A 14,565-nucleotide genomic window follows, 5' to 3' on the forward strand; every position below is an offset into this window, starting at 1 on the left:
TGTCCAGGCACTCCGCAATGCGCTGTGCTTAAGAACAGCCCTTAGCTGTGGTATATTGGCCATATACCACACCCCTCGTGGCCTAATTGCTTAAATATATACCATTTAGCAGATTTATCCAATAAAGACTTAGTCATACTGCATACATTTTACGTATGGATGGCCCAGAGAATCAAACCCACTATCCTGGTGTTGCGAGCGTCATGCTCTACCTACTGAGCCATACAGCGTTTCCTTCATACTGTACTGACCACGCTCAGGGAGTTCTATTAAATCAATCTCCACCAGTTCTATTTGATCAGGCTTGACTAACTGACGCTGAGCTCGTTCTCCATTGGCTGTGGCAGGTGGTGAACCTGAGTGACCGTAGGATTAAACTGGGAGAGGGCAGTGAGCAGTGAACCACTACTTACCAAATGCAGTCAGCACCAGTGTGTAAGTAATCAATGTATGGAAGGCGGTGATGGTCTCGCGACCAGCATGAGGTAGAGAAGACCATGCCGATGTTCAGCCAAGGAATGGTCACTCCTGTACAACCACAAAGGAAGACATAGTAGACCGTCAAGCTTTTCTAGTCAGTTCAAGTTCACTTAATTCATAGCAGAATACTATTGAATTGTGTCACCAAAAATGAGGATATACTGTATAAAACAATACAAAACTATCACAACATACATTCAAGGAACTGTTGTAGTTAATCGGGGCGGCAGCGTAGCCTAGTGGTTAGAGTGTTGGACTAGTAACCGGAAGGTTGCGAGTTCAAACCCCCGAGCTGACAAGGTACAAATCTGTCGTTCTGCCCCTGAACAGGCAGTTAACCCACTGTTCCTAGGCCATCATTGAAAGTAAGAATGTGTTCTTAACTGACTTGCCTGGTTAAATAAAGGTAAAATTTTAAAAATAAATTTAAAAAAAAGCTGATGGGAGTCCTTCAGTTCACTCTGCAGCTACTTACAACGGTCTGTATTACAATACAATGTACTGTCATCCTGTGTAACAGGAGAGGGTCATAGGTACAGATGATTACCTGGCACAGCACCAAGATGGCGTAGGATGGATCCTGAATTATTGGGAAGGATTGTAAGGTTCCATCCATGTCTTGAGTGGAGACAAGAGAACAGAACACATATTTTATGCATGTCCTTATAGGGTTGTAAAATTCCCCTAACTTTCCCAAAATTTTCCCGGTTCTCCAGAAATCCCAGTTGGAAGATTCCAGGAATCAGGAGGGAATAAGCAGGATATTCAAAATCCTCCATTCATGTGATCGGATAATGCCGTTAGGCCCTTACTTTGAAAACGTCTCAGACTTTCCAACTGGGAAGCCACTCCCATGAGTTTTAGTGTCTACTTTCCCACAGTGCACTGCAACATGACATTCTCTCTGCTCCACGATGTTCCAGTACTCCTGCTGCAATCACAGACAGAAACATTATTGCATTAATGTAGATGAAAAAACAAGTAGTGACAGTAGATCACACAGTGGGATGGCTGACAAGAAAGACAAAAGGAGAAAATAAATATGTCAATGACTTGATCAGTCATCTCCATACTACTTACGGTCCCAGTGAATTATACTACTTATGGTCCCAGTGAATTATACTACTTATGGTCCCAGTGAATTATCCTACTTATGGTCCCAGTGAATTATACTACTTATGGTCCCAGTGAATTATACTACTTACAGTCCCAGTGAATTATACTACTTATGGTCCCAGTGAATTATACTACTTATGGTCCCAGTGAATTATACTACTTATGGTCCCAGTGAATTATACTACTTATGGTCCCAGTGAATTATACAACTTATGGTCCCAGTGAATTATCCTACTTATGGTCCCAGTGAATTATACTACTTATGGTCCCAGTGAATTATACTACTTATGGTCCCAGTGAATTATCCTACTTATGGTCCCAGTGAATTATACTACTTATGGTCCCAGTGAATTATACTACTTATGGTCCCAGTGAATTATACTACTTATGGTCCCAGTGAATTATACTACTGATGGTCCCAGTGAATTATACTACTTATGGTCCCAGTGAATTATCCTACTTATGGTCCCAGTGAATTATCCTACTTACGGTCCCAGTGAATTATACTACTTACGGTCCCAGTGAATTATCCTACTTATGGTCCCAGTGAATTATACTACTTATGGTCCCAGTGAATTATACTACTTACGGTCCCAGTGAATTATCCTACTTATGGTCCCAGTGAATTATACTACTTATGGTCTCGGTGAATTATCCTACTTATGGTCCCAGTGAATTATACTACTTATGGTCCCAGTGAATTATACTACTTATGGTCCCAGTGAATTATACTGCTTACGGTCCCAGTGAATTATACTACTTATGGTCCCAGTGAATTATACTACTTACGGTCCCAGTGAATTATACTACTTATGGTCCCAGTGAATTATACTACTTATGGTCCCAGTGAATTATACTACTTATGATCCCAGTGAATTATACTACTTATGGTCCCAGTGAATTATACTACTTATGGTCCCAGTGAATTATACTACTTATGGTCCCAGTGAATTATCCTACTTATGGTCCCAGTGAATTATCCTACTTACGGTCCCAGTGAATTATACTACTTATGGTCCCAGTGAATTATACTACTTATGGTCCCAGTGAATTATCCTACTTATGGTCCCAGTGAATTATACTACTTATGGTCCCAGTGAATTATACTACTTACGGTCCCAGTGAATTATACTACTTATTCATTATGACTATATGGTTGCGTCCCAAAAAGCAGGACCCTGGCCAAAAGTAGTGCACTAAGGGCCGATTCAGACTTGAAATAAGTAGACTTAACATGGATTTATGTCTATAAAATATGGACAAGTCAATTTTTAAATTTTTTAAATTTAAGTCCATGTTAAGTCAACTTCTCTGAAACCTGAATAGGGCCTTAAGTAGCGCAACCTACGTAGCAGGTATATAACAGTTTGGGATATGTAGACCTTACCTCCACCTCAGCCGTCCCTGGCTCCTTATTGAAACACATGTTCATAGTATTCCTGGCTGTCCTGTAGAACGTAGTGAGAGAAACCGACTTCCCCTGCCATAGAGAAACACAAAGAGAGGGCTGAGACCTTACGGTCCCTTTCAAGTTCCCTGATACACAGTCAATGTAAAGATTATCACAGCAAATCATCAATCATCACAAAGAGTGTACGAGCTTATGGACTGAGGTGTTTTGATATCCTGCCAATCGAATGACTCAGAAGCATAACCAAAGAGACTAGTAAGACCATACAGGAAGTAGTCTTTTATGTCCCTTGATACACTGTCTCCGTCCCTAACGACATCCTACTTTTGAACAGGCTCTGGTCAAAAGTAGTGCATCAGAAAAGGGAATAGGAATGTGATTTGGGACGCAGACCACTGTCAATGTAACGATTATCACAGCCAACCAGATGGGAGAGTTAGTTGAACAGCCAGACAAAAATGATACATGTGGATGTCACTGTGCTGCATGACATCATCTTCCTTCCTCTCCCTGCTGTTGCAGCCTCAGCACATTCTGAAGGGGAGTCTTGCATCCAGACGGCTTTCTCAGGTTGCCTCCCAAATGGCACCCGATTCCCTTATCCAAATGGCACCCTATTCCCTTATCCAAATGGCTAACTATTCCCTTATATAGAGTACTACTTTCGATCGGAGCCCTAAGGGCCCTGGTTAAAAGTAGTGCACTAGACAGGGAATTGGGCACCATTTGGGACATAAGCTCAGATACACGACAGACAGCCGGGCAGGGACAGAGACTGAGAGCCTGTATGAATGTGCCAGGAAAATCCCTGGTTGGTTGGACTACGGTCAGTCACTGTAAGCTTTCCCACATGTGTGGAGGAGATGTATTTCTTACTATGGTCCAATATATTGATTTCATATGGGTCCAGCTATGCTGGCAGTCACAGACAGAATAGTCCCTACGAGCCAGGTTTAAAAAGTAGTAAGTCAAACTGAGAGATGAAACGCTAGAACTAACTGATACTACAGAAGAACTAGCTGATACTACAAGAGAACTAACTGACACTACAGGACAACTAACTGATACTACAGGAGAACTAGCTGATACTACAGGAAAACTAGCTGATACTACAGGAGAACTAACTGATACTACAGGAAAACTAACTGATACGACAGGAGAACTAGCTGATACTACAGGAGAACTAGCTGATACTACAGGAAAACTAGCTGATACTATAGGAGAACTAACTGATACGACAGGAGAACTAACTGATACTACAGGAGAACTAGCTGATACTACAGGAGAACTAACTGATACTACAGGAGAACTAACTGATACTACAGGAGAACTAACTGATACTACAGGAGAACTAAATGATACTACAGGAGAACTAACTGACACTACAGGACAACTAACTGATACTACAGGAGAACTAGCTGATACTACAGGAAAACTAGCTGATACTACAGGAGAACTGTAACTGATACTACAGGAGAACTAGCTGATACTACAGGAAAACTAGCTGATACTACAGGAGAACTAACTGATACGACAGGAGAACTAGCTGATACTACAGGAGAACTAGCTGATACTACAGGAGAACTAACTGATACTACAGAAGAACTAGCTGATACTACAGGAGAACTAAATGATACTACAGGAGAACTAACTGACACTACAGGACAACTGACTGATACTACAGGAGAACTAACTGATACTACAGGAGAACTAACTGATACTACAGGAGAACTAGCTGATACTACAGGAGAACTAGCTGATACTACAGGAGAACTAACTGATACTACAGGAGAACTAACTGATACGACAGGAGAACTAGCTGATACTACAGGAGAACTAACTGATACTACAGAAGAACTAGCTGATACTACAGGATAACTAACTGATACTACAGAAGAACTAGCTGATACTACAGGAGAACTAACTGATACCACAGGAGAACTAACTGATACTACAGGAGAACTGTAACTGATACTACAGGAGAACTAGCTGATACTACATGATAACTAACTGATACGACAGGAGAACTAACTGATACTACAGGAGAACTAACTGATACTACAGGAGAACTAACTGATACTACAGGAGAACTGTAACTGATACTACAGGAGAACTAGCTGATACTACATGATAACTAACTGATACTACAGGAGAACTAGCTGATACTACAGGAGAACTAACTGATACTACAGGAGAACTAACTGATACTACAGGAGAACTAACTGATACTACAGGAGAACTAGCTGATACTACAGGAGAACTAGCTGATACTACAGGAGAACTGTAACTGATACTACAGGAGAACTAACTGATACTACAGGAGAACTGACTGATACTACAGGAGAACTAACTGATACTACATGAGAACTAGCTGATACTACAGGAGAACTAGCTGATACTACAGGAGAACTGTAACTGATACTACAGGAGAACTAACTGATACTACAGGATAACTAACTGATACTACAGGATAACTAACTGATATTACAGGAGAACTAACTGATACTACAGGAGAACTGTAACTGATACTACAGGAGAACTAGCTGATACTACAGGAGAACTAACTGATACTACAGGAGAACTAACTGATACGACAGGAGAACTAACTGATACTACAGGAGAACTGTGGCTGATACTACAGGAGAACTGTAACTGATACCACAGGACAACTAACTGATACTACAGGAGAACTATAACTGATACTACAGGAGAACTAACTGATACTACAGGAGAACTAACTGATACTACAGGAGAACTAACTGATACGACAGGAGAACTAGCTGATACTACAGGAGAACTAGCTGATACTAAAGGAGAACTAACTGATACTACAGAAGAACTAGCTGATACTACAGGATAACTAACTGATACTACAGAAGAACTAGCTGATACTACAGGAGAACTAACTGATACCACAGGAGAACTAACTGATACTACAGGAGAACTGTAACTGATACTACAGGAGAACTAGCTGATACTACATGATAACTAACTGATACGACAGGAGAACTAACTGATACTACAGGAGAACTAACTGATACTACAGGAGAACTAACTGATACTACAGGAGAACTGTAACTGATACTACAGGAGAACTAGCTGATACTACATGATAACTAACTGATACTACAGGAGAACTAGCTGATACTACAGGAGAACTAACTGATACTACAGGAGAACTAACTGATACTACAGGAGAACTAACTGATACTACAGGAGAACTAACTGATACTACAGGAGAACTAGCTGATACTACAGGAGAACTAGCTGATACTACAGGAGAACTGTAACTGATACTACAGGAGAACTAACTGATACTACAGGAGAACTGACTGATACTACAGGAGAACTAACTGATACTACAGGAGAACTAGCTGATACTACAGGAGAACTAGCTGATACTACAGGAGAACTGTAACTGATACTACAGGAGAACTAACTGATACTACAGGATAACTAACTGATACTACAGGATAACTAACTGATATTACAGGAGAACTAACTGATACTACAGGAGAACTGTAACTGATACTACAGGAGAACTAGCTGATACTACAGGAGAACTAACTGATACTACAGGAGAACTAACTGATACGACAGGAGAACTAACTGATACTACAGGAGAACTGTGACTGATACTACAGGAGAACTGTAACTGATACCACAGGACAACTAACTGATACTACAGGAGAACTATAACTGATACTACAGGAGAACTAGCTGATACTACATGATAACTAACTGATACGACAGGAGAACTAACTGATACTACAGGAGAACTAACTGATACTACAGGAGAACTAACTGATACTACAGGAGAACTGTAACTGATACTACAGGAGAACTAGCTGATACTACATGATAACTAACTGATACTACAGGAGAACTAGCTGATACTACAGGAGAACTAACTGATACTACAGGAGAACTAACTGATACTACAGGAGAACTAACTGATACTACAGGAGAACTAACTGATACTACAGGAGAACTAGCTGATACTACAGGAGAACTAGCTGATACTACAGGAGAACTGTAACTGATACTACAGGAGAACTAACTGATACTACAGGAGAACTGACTGATACTACAGGAGAACTAACTGATACTACAGGAGAACTAGCTGATACTACAGGAGAACTAGCTGATACTACAGGAGAACTGTAACTGATACTACAGGATAACTAACTGATACTACAGGATAACTAACTGATATTACAGGAGAACTAACTGATACTACAGGAGAACTGTAACTGATACTACAGGAGAACTAGCTGATACTACAGGAGAACTAACTGATACTACAGGAGAACTAACTGATACGACAGGAGAACTAACTGATACTACAGGAGAACTGTGACTGATACTACAGGAGAACTGTAACTGATACCACAGGACAACTAACTGATACTACAGGAGAACTATAACTGATACTACAGGAGAACTAACTGATACTACAGGAGAACTGTAACTGATACTACAGGAGAACTAGCTGATACTACAGGAGAACTAACTGATACTACAGGAGAACTAACTGATACGACAGGAGAACTAACTGATACTACAGGAGAACTGTGACTGATACTACAGGAGAACTGTAACTGATACCACAGGACAACTAACTGATACTACAGGAGAACTAACTGATACTACAGGAGAACTATAACTGATACTACAGGAGAACTAACTGATACTACAGGAGAACTGTAACTGATACTACAGGAGAACTAACTGATACTAGAGGAGAACTGGAACTGACACTACTGATAAGAGAAGTGTGAGCAACAGAAGATCATCATGCAGCATCAAGACATAAATACTGGCAGTGATAAGTTCACATGAGGTGACAAAATGAGGTGAGGTGTGTGTGTCTGATCGTGTGTGTGTCTGATCGTGTGTGTGTCTGATCGTGTGTGTGTGTGTGTGTCTGATCGTGTGTGTGGCCTCTGTGCTTGCAGATGTGCAATGACCTATATTAGATGTGAGAGCAACTGAACCAGGGATATTGTAGTTCTGCCTCCAGGCACTAACAGCTATACACACTGTATTGACAGTGCTGCACTGTATTCAATCTGCCCACACACAGCTACCACAGAGCTCATTAACCAATAGATTTAACCAATCGAATATTTACACAAGCATTGTGCATGTTGTAGTGCCTCCACTATGCTTAGGTAATTATTTTGGTCCAGAAAAACTGTCTGTTGGATCACATTTGTTGTGCCAAATGTGTTGTACATCAGTTGTTCAACCTGAGTGTGAACAGGGCCAGAGAAAGGGGCTAACATGACCTACCCTGTATATACACTTGTGCTGGTCGCTAAGAAACTCTTTCTCCTCCTCTGCTCCTCCTCTTCCTCCTTTCTTCTCCTGAGAGAACAGTCTCCTCCTGCTCGACCTCAGCCACATGTCCTTCTCTTGAGAGAACAGTCTCCTCCTGCTGGACCTCAGCCACATGTCCTTCTCCTGATTCTTCCCCTCTTTCGCTCCTTCCTCCAGGTTCCTGGGCAGGCCGTTCCTCCGGATCACCCCGTTTACCAGGCCGTTCCTCCGGATCACCCCGTTTACCAGGCCGTTCTTGGGCTCACAGCGGGGCAGCTGGAGCAGGCTCTGTTGGGAGTCATCTGAGTGGCCCTCCAGGGGCCCTCTCTTCTTCTCCAGCCTCCCCTTCTCCTCCAGCACCTCCCTCTCCAGGCGGATGCGCTCAGCGGGGTCCAGGGAGTCGTAGGACAGTAGGTACTGACAATAGGCCTCCTGCAGCTTGGCCAGACGATCCTGTGGTCGGGTGGTAGGATATTATTACGTTGCAGTTGACAGTTGACAGGGAGGGCAGTGTTAACATCAAATGTCAAAGTGCTATACTTAGCTATGCAGCTAGCTGGGCTGGCTGTTGGTTTTCATCAGAAGTCAATCTCAAATACAAAAGTAGGATAAAAACAAAATGACCCACTTCAGTGTAGATGAAACACTACAAGACACGGATACCGGAAGGAATTGTTTGATACAGAACAGCATCATGGTCAACACAAGAGGCTGAGTACCGAATGGCCCCCTATTCCCTATATAGTAGGCCAGAGCCTTATGGACCCTGGTCAAAAGCAGTCTACTATATAGAGGACATGGTGCCATGTATGCAGCCTTGAAGCAGTACCGTACCTGTGCAGTCTTGGGGATACGGAGCTGGTCGGCTAGCTTATTCCATTTCTTCATGTCGCTGACCTGCTGCATGCCGCCCATGTCGTTGATGAGCTGAAAGAACCGGGCCAGGTCCAACTCACATCCGCCTGGCAGGGAGGGGGGGGGGGGAGGATATGGAGGAAGAGGAGGGAGTGAAGGAGAGAGAGGGAGGATAAGGAGGAAGAGGAGGGAGTGAAGGAGGGAGGGAGGAAGAGGGAGGACATGGAGGAAGAGGAGGGAGTGAAGGAGAGAGAGGGAGGAAGAGGGAGGACATGGAGGAAGAGGAGGGAGTGAAGGAGGGAGGGAGTGAAAGAGGGTGAGAGGGAGGGAGGGAGGGAGGATAGGGAGGGAGTGAAAGAGGGAGGGAATGAGGGTGAGAGGGAGGGTGAGAGGGAGGGTGAGAGGGATAGGGAGGGAGTGAAGGAGGAAGAGAGGGAGGGAGGAGGTTGGGAGGGAGTGAAGGAGGGAGCGAGGGAGAGAAGGGAGCGAGGATAAGGAGGAAGAGAAGGGAATGAAGGAGGGTGAGACAGAACACAGAACAAGGAGGTTAAAACAATGTTCTTTAATCCTGGTTCTGTGAAACCACATGGCTTATAATGATTGGTTGATTTGGTGTATTAGTACTGGGCTGTTAGTGATGGGAACAAAAGCATGCGCTCCCTGTGGGCGCCCATGACCAAGATAGTAGAACACAGGTTAAAATGTATATACTGTATGCATCTGGGAGGATATAGAGAGGACCAACGGGGCTGATAAACTTGGATTCTGAAAAAGCAGCAACATTCACTACATTTACAATAAGCTTTCAAACAAATTACAGCCAAATTATGAGAGGCTGTGGATGTTTGATGAATGAATGACTTGGCTCTGTTAGCCAGGACAGCCTGGTTTAGACAGCCTGGTTTAGACAGCCTGGTTTAGACAGCCATGATCCTGTTTGAGGTTGAGGCCCACTCTGACAAAGCAGAGGCCTGTAGGTATTGGAGCCTGTGAGAGAGAATGTCTGTGTCCCAAATGGCAACCTATTCCCTATATAACTAATATGGGCCCTGGTCATGCACTATATAGGGAATAGTGTGCCATTTGAGATGCAGACAGAGTGTAATATCTCTGCTACTTCGTTCCTCTCCTTTCCCTCACCGTGGGATTCTGCTGCCTGTAAAATCCCCTTACAGACGTTCCCCATTTGTCACACACACTCACACACACACACACTCACACACACATTCACTCTCATACACACACACTCACTCTCTCACACACACACACACACTCACTCACTCACTCTCTCACACACACACACACACACACACACACACACACACACACACACACACACACACTGCTACTGGTCTGGGGGTTGTCAGTGTGTGTGAGTGTGAGTGTATGTGACTGTGTGTGAGCTACATTAGTTGTGTGTGTGTGTGTGTGTGTGTGTGGTGTGTGTGTGTGTGTGTGTGTGTGTGTGTGTGTGTGTGTGTGTGTGTGTGTGTGTGTGTGTGTGTGTGTGTGTGTGTGTGTGGGTGACTGTGTGTGTGTGTGTGTCGGGGATCCTGACAACCCCCATCTCTCCCAGTGTAATCTCATCAAAGCTGCCACCTGGCAGAGGAACTGTAATCCTTCCTCACTTGGTAAGGTCAGAATCAAGGTCTCACTTACAAACACACTAAGAGCAATCAGCAGCAGCCAATGGGCAGTATGGCCAGGATGAGAGGTGGTTCAGAGGTCAAAATGAGAGGTGGTTCAGAGGTCAGGATGAGAGGTGGTTCAGAGGTCAGAATGAGAGGTGGTTCAGAGGTCAGAATGAGAGGTGGTTCAGAGGTCAGGATGAGAGGTGGTTCAGAGGTCAGGATGAGAGGTGGTTCAGAGGTCAGGATGAGGGGGTCAGAGGTAATTTGGGAGAAGCCATTTAACTATAGTATAGTTCCCTCAGAAGGAAACCTTTAGCAGCACACTGAATTAACAAGAGGAAACTTCAAACTGTAAAACCTGATAGATAGCCACTCTATGTAGAGTTGACATATGTGCTAGAATCAGATGAAACTGTACTAGAATCAGATAAAACTGTACTAGAATAACATGACTGTACTAGAATAAGATGAAACTGTACTAGAATCAGATGAAACTGTACTAGAATCAGATGAAACTGTGCTAGAATAAGATGAAGCTGTACTAGAATAAGATGAAACTATACTAGAATAAGATGAAACTGTACTAGAATAACATGAAACTGTACTAGAATAACATGAAACTGTACTAGAATGTACAGTACTTGTTCGTTATTACTGCATTGTCGGAACTAGAAGCACAAGCATTTCGCTACACTCGCATTAACATCTGCTAACCATGTGTATGTGACAAATAAGATTTGATTTGATTTGATTTGAATAAGATGAAACTGTACTAGAATAAGATGAAACTGTACTAGAATAAGATGAAACTGTACTAGAATAAGATGAAACTGTACTAGAATAAGATGAAACTGTACTAGAATAACATGAAACTGTACTAGAATAACAGGATGTGGCGGAACTAAATGTCTTTGACATTCAACCTTAGCGACAGTCTTAGTCCCAAATGAAACCCTTTTCCCTATTTAGTACATTACTTTTGACCAGGGTCCATAGGGCCCCCATAGGGCTCTGGTCAAAAGTAGTGTACTATGTAGCAAATAGGGTGCCAGTTGCGATGCACACTAAGTATCAGTTCTACAGAAATGTACCTATGAGCGGGGGGTCCTCCATGGAGATGCCCTGGGCCTGGAGGTGTTTCCTGATGCAGGCCAGCCGGAGTACATTGGGCCCCCAGCGCCGACCCAGCTTATGGATGTGCTGCACCTGGGTCACAAACCTCATGTCCTCTTTCAGCTTGCACTCTGGCCTCCAGTCCTGAGGAGGAGCCACCCTGCACAGCCCATAGCTCTCTGCCTGCCCCCGCACCGCTTCCACATACACCAGGGGGTCGTGGAACTCCTCCAGACTGGGCCTGAACACTGGCACCTCGGTTAGGGGCGGGGGAGGGGGCGGTGCTGCACCTCTCTTCTCCCCACTCTCCCGCTGCCTCTCTGCTGCTGGTTTAGCTGGGCTGCTGGTGCCTGGTTTCACCTTGGCTGCTGAGCTAGTGGAAGTGGAGGTGGAAGTGCCCTTGGAAGTGACATGGGAAGTGTTCTTGGAAGTGCCCTGGAAAGTTTTCTTAGAAGTGGTGTTCTTAGCTGGTGGTGTAGTATTAGCAGTAGTAGTAGTATTAGCAGTAGGGGGTATGGGCTGTGCTTGTCGGGTCAGCTTGGCAGCGGAGGCTCGTTTGGGTCTTTGCTTCGAGGAGGAAGGTCGGGATGACGTGACCTTACCAAGATGGCCGCCGGACCCCGCCACAGCCTTCTCCTGGACATTGACCTTCCTGCTGCTTCGCGTCTCCGGGGCATTGACCTGCAGTCTAACCTTTTTGACCTCCGGCGAAGACTCCGGTGTCTCTGTTGGACTCTCCTCAGCCGGGAGCCCCAGACGTCGCTTGGAGTGTCTGACGCCCTCACGCCCCTGCAGTACCTGCTTACCGCCACATCGGCGTGGGTGAAGCTGCCCGTTGACTCGTTGTAGGCAACACCTGCCAGCTGCCTTGTTGGATTGTACCTTCTGTTTGTTGGGAGTCTTTGCATCGCCACTTGAGAGTTTTCCTGAGTTGGAGTGTGGTGGGCGTGGGTGGCGGCGGGCACTGCCACAGGCAGAGCGCCGTTGGTTCTTCAGGGGTTGGCGAGCTTTGGGGGAGGCTCTTTTGCCCACGGTGAGTTTGGCCTCTTTGAGAAGTCTGGCTTTGGTGTAGCGGACGTGGCCCCTGGGAAGCGCTGTGGCTGCAGACTTCACAGTTCTGGACAGCAGTGGTCGGGAGGCCGGGGGCTTTTTGGCACAGGAGTTGCGTACGGTAGCTGACGATACCCGCGACAGCCTGTTCACTGTTGAAACCTGCAATAGACACAAGGATGATTTTGGAAATCTCACATCATCATCATTTATACCTAGCTCCATCATCATTTATACCTAGCTCCATCATCACTTATACCTAGCTCCATCATCATTTATACCTAGCTCCATCATCATTTATACCTAGCTCCATCATCATTTATACCTAGCTCCATCATCATTTATACCTAGCTCCATCATCATTTATACCTAGCTCCATCATCACTTATACCTAGCTCCATCATCATTTATACCTAGCTCCATCATCATTTATACCTAGCTCCATCATCATTTATACCTAGCTCCATCATCACTTATACCTAGCTCCATCATCACTTATACCTAGCTCCATCATCATTTATACCTAGCTCCATCATCATTTATACCTAGCTCCATCATCATTTATACCTAGCTCCATCATCATTTATACCTAGCTCCATCATCATTTATACCTAGCTCCATCATCATTTATACCTAGGTCCATCATCATTTGTACCTAGCTCCATCATCATTTATACCTAGCTCCATCATCATTTATACCTAGCTCCATCATCATTTGTACCTAGCTCCATCATCATTTATACCTAGCTCCATCATCATTTATACCTAGCTCCATCATCATTTATACCTAGCTCCATCATCATTTATACCTAGCTCCATCATCATTTATACCTAGCTCCATCATCATTTGTACCTAGCTCCATCATCATTTGTACCTAGCTCCATCATCATTTATACCTAGCTCCATCATCATTTATACCTAGCTCCATCATCATTTATACCTAGCTCCATCATCATACCTAGCTCCATCATCATTTATACCTAGCTCCATCATCATTTATACCTAGCTCCATCATCATTTATACCTAGCTCCATCATCATTTATACCTAGCTCCATCATCATTTATACCTAGCTCCATCATCATTTGTACCTAGCTCCATCATCATTTGTACCTAGCTCCATCATCATTTGTACCTAGCTCCATCATCATTTATACCTAGCTCCATCATCATTTATACCTAGCTCCATCATCATTTATACCTAGCTCCATCATCATTTATACCTAGCTCCATCATCATTTATACCTAGCTCCATCATCATTTATACCTAGCTCCATCATCATTTGTACCTAGCTCCATCATCATTTGTACCTAGCTCCATCATCATTTGTACCTAGCTCCATCATCATTTGTACCTAGCTCCATCATCATTTGTACCTAGCTCCATCATCATTTATACCTAGCTCCATCATCATTTATACCTAGCTCCATCATCATTTATACCTAGCTCCATCATCATTTATACCTAGCTCCATCATCATTTGTACCTAGCTCCATCATCATTTATACCTAGCTCCATCATCATTTGTACCTAGCTCCATCATCATTTATACCTAGCTCCATCATCATTTGTACCTAGCTCCATCA

At 43.8% G+C, this 14,565-nt stretch overlaps 1 protein-coding gene across 2 annotated transcripts in view; it reads right to left on the bottom strand.

Moving 5' to 3' along the window:
- LOC109883683 (protein Jumonji-like) overlaps positions 1 to 14,565 on the bottom strand; it is a 109,488-nt gene that overhangs the window by 8,843 nt on the left and 86,080 nt on the right. For both annotated transcript variants that reach the window (XM_031812042.1, XM_031812041.1), the window contains exons 7-13: positions 11,907 to 13,140; positions 9,164 to 9,291; positions 8,303 to 8,782; positions 2,984 to 3,076; positions 1,293 to 1,411; positions 1,028 to 1,098; positions 414 to 528 (exon numbers count right to left, since the gene is read on the bottom strand). In XM_031812042.1, coding sequence (XP_031667902.1) covers positions 414 to 528; positions 1,028 to 1,098; positions 1,293 to 1,411; positions 2,984 to 3,076; positions 8,303 to 8,782; positions 9,164 to 9,291; positions 11,907 to 13,140 — 2,240 coding nt within the window. The remainder of the gene's footprint in view (positions 1 to 413; positions 529 to 1,027; positions 1,099 to 1,292; positions 1,412 to 2,983; positions 3,077 to 8,302; positions 8,783 to 9,163; positions 9,292 to 11,906; positions 13,141 to 14,565) is intronic.

The sequence above is a fragment of the Oncorhynchus kisutch genome, unplaced genomic scaffold, assembly GCF_002021735.2.
Source record: "Oncorhynchus kisutch isolate 150728-3 unplaced genomic scaffold, Okis_V2 Okis02a-Okis13b_hom, whole genome shotgun sequence".
Taxonomy (NCBI): Eukaryota; Metazoa; Chordata; class Actinopteri; order Salmoniformes; family Salmonidae; genus Oncorhynchus; species Oncorhynchus kisutch.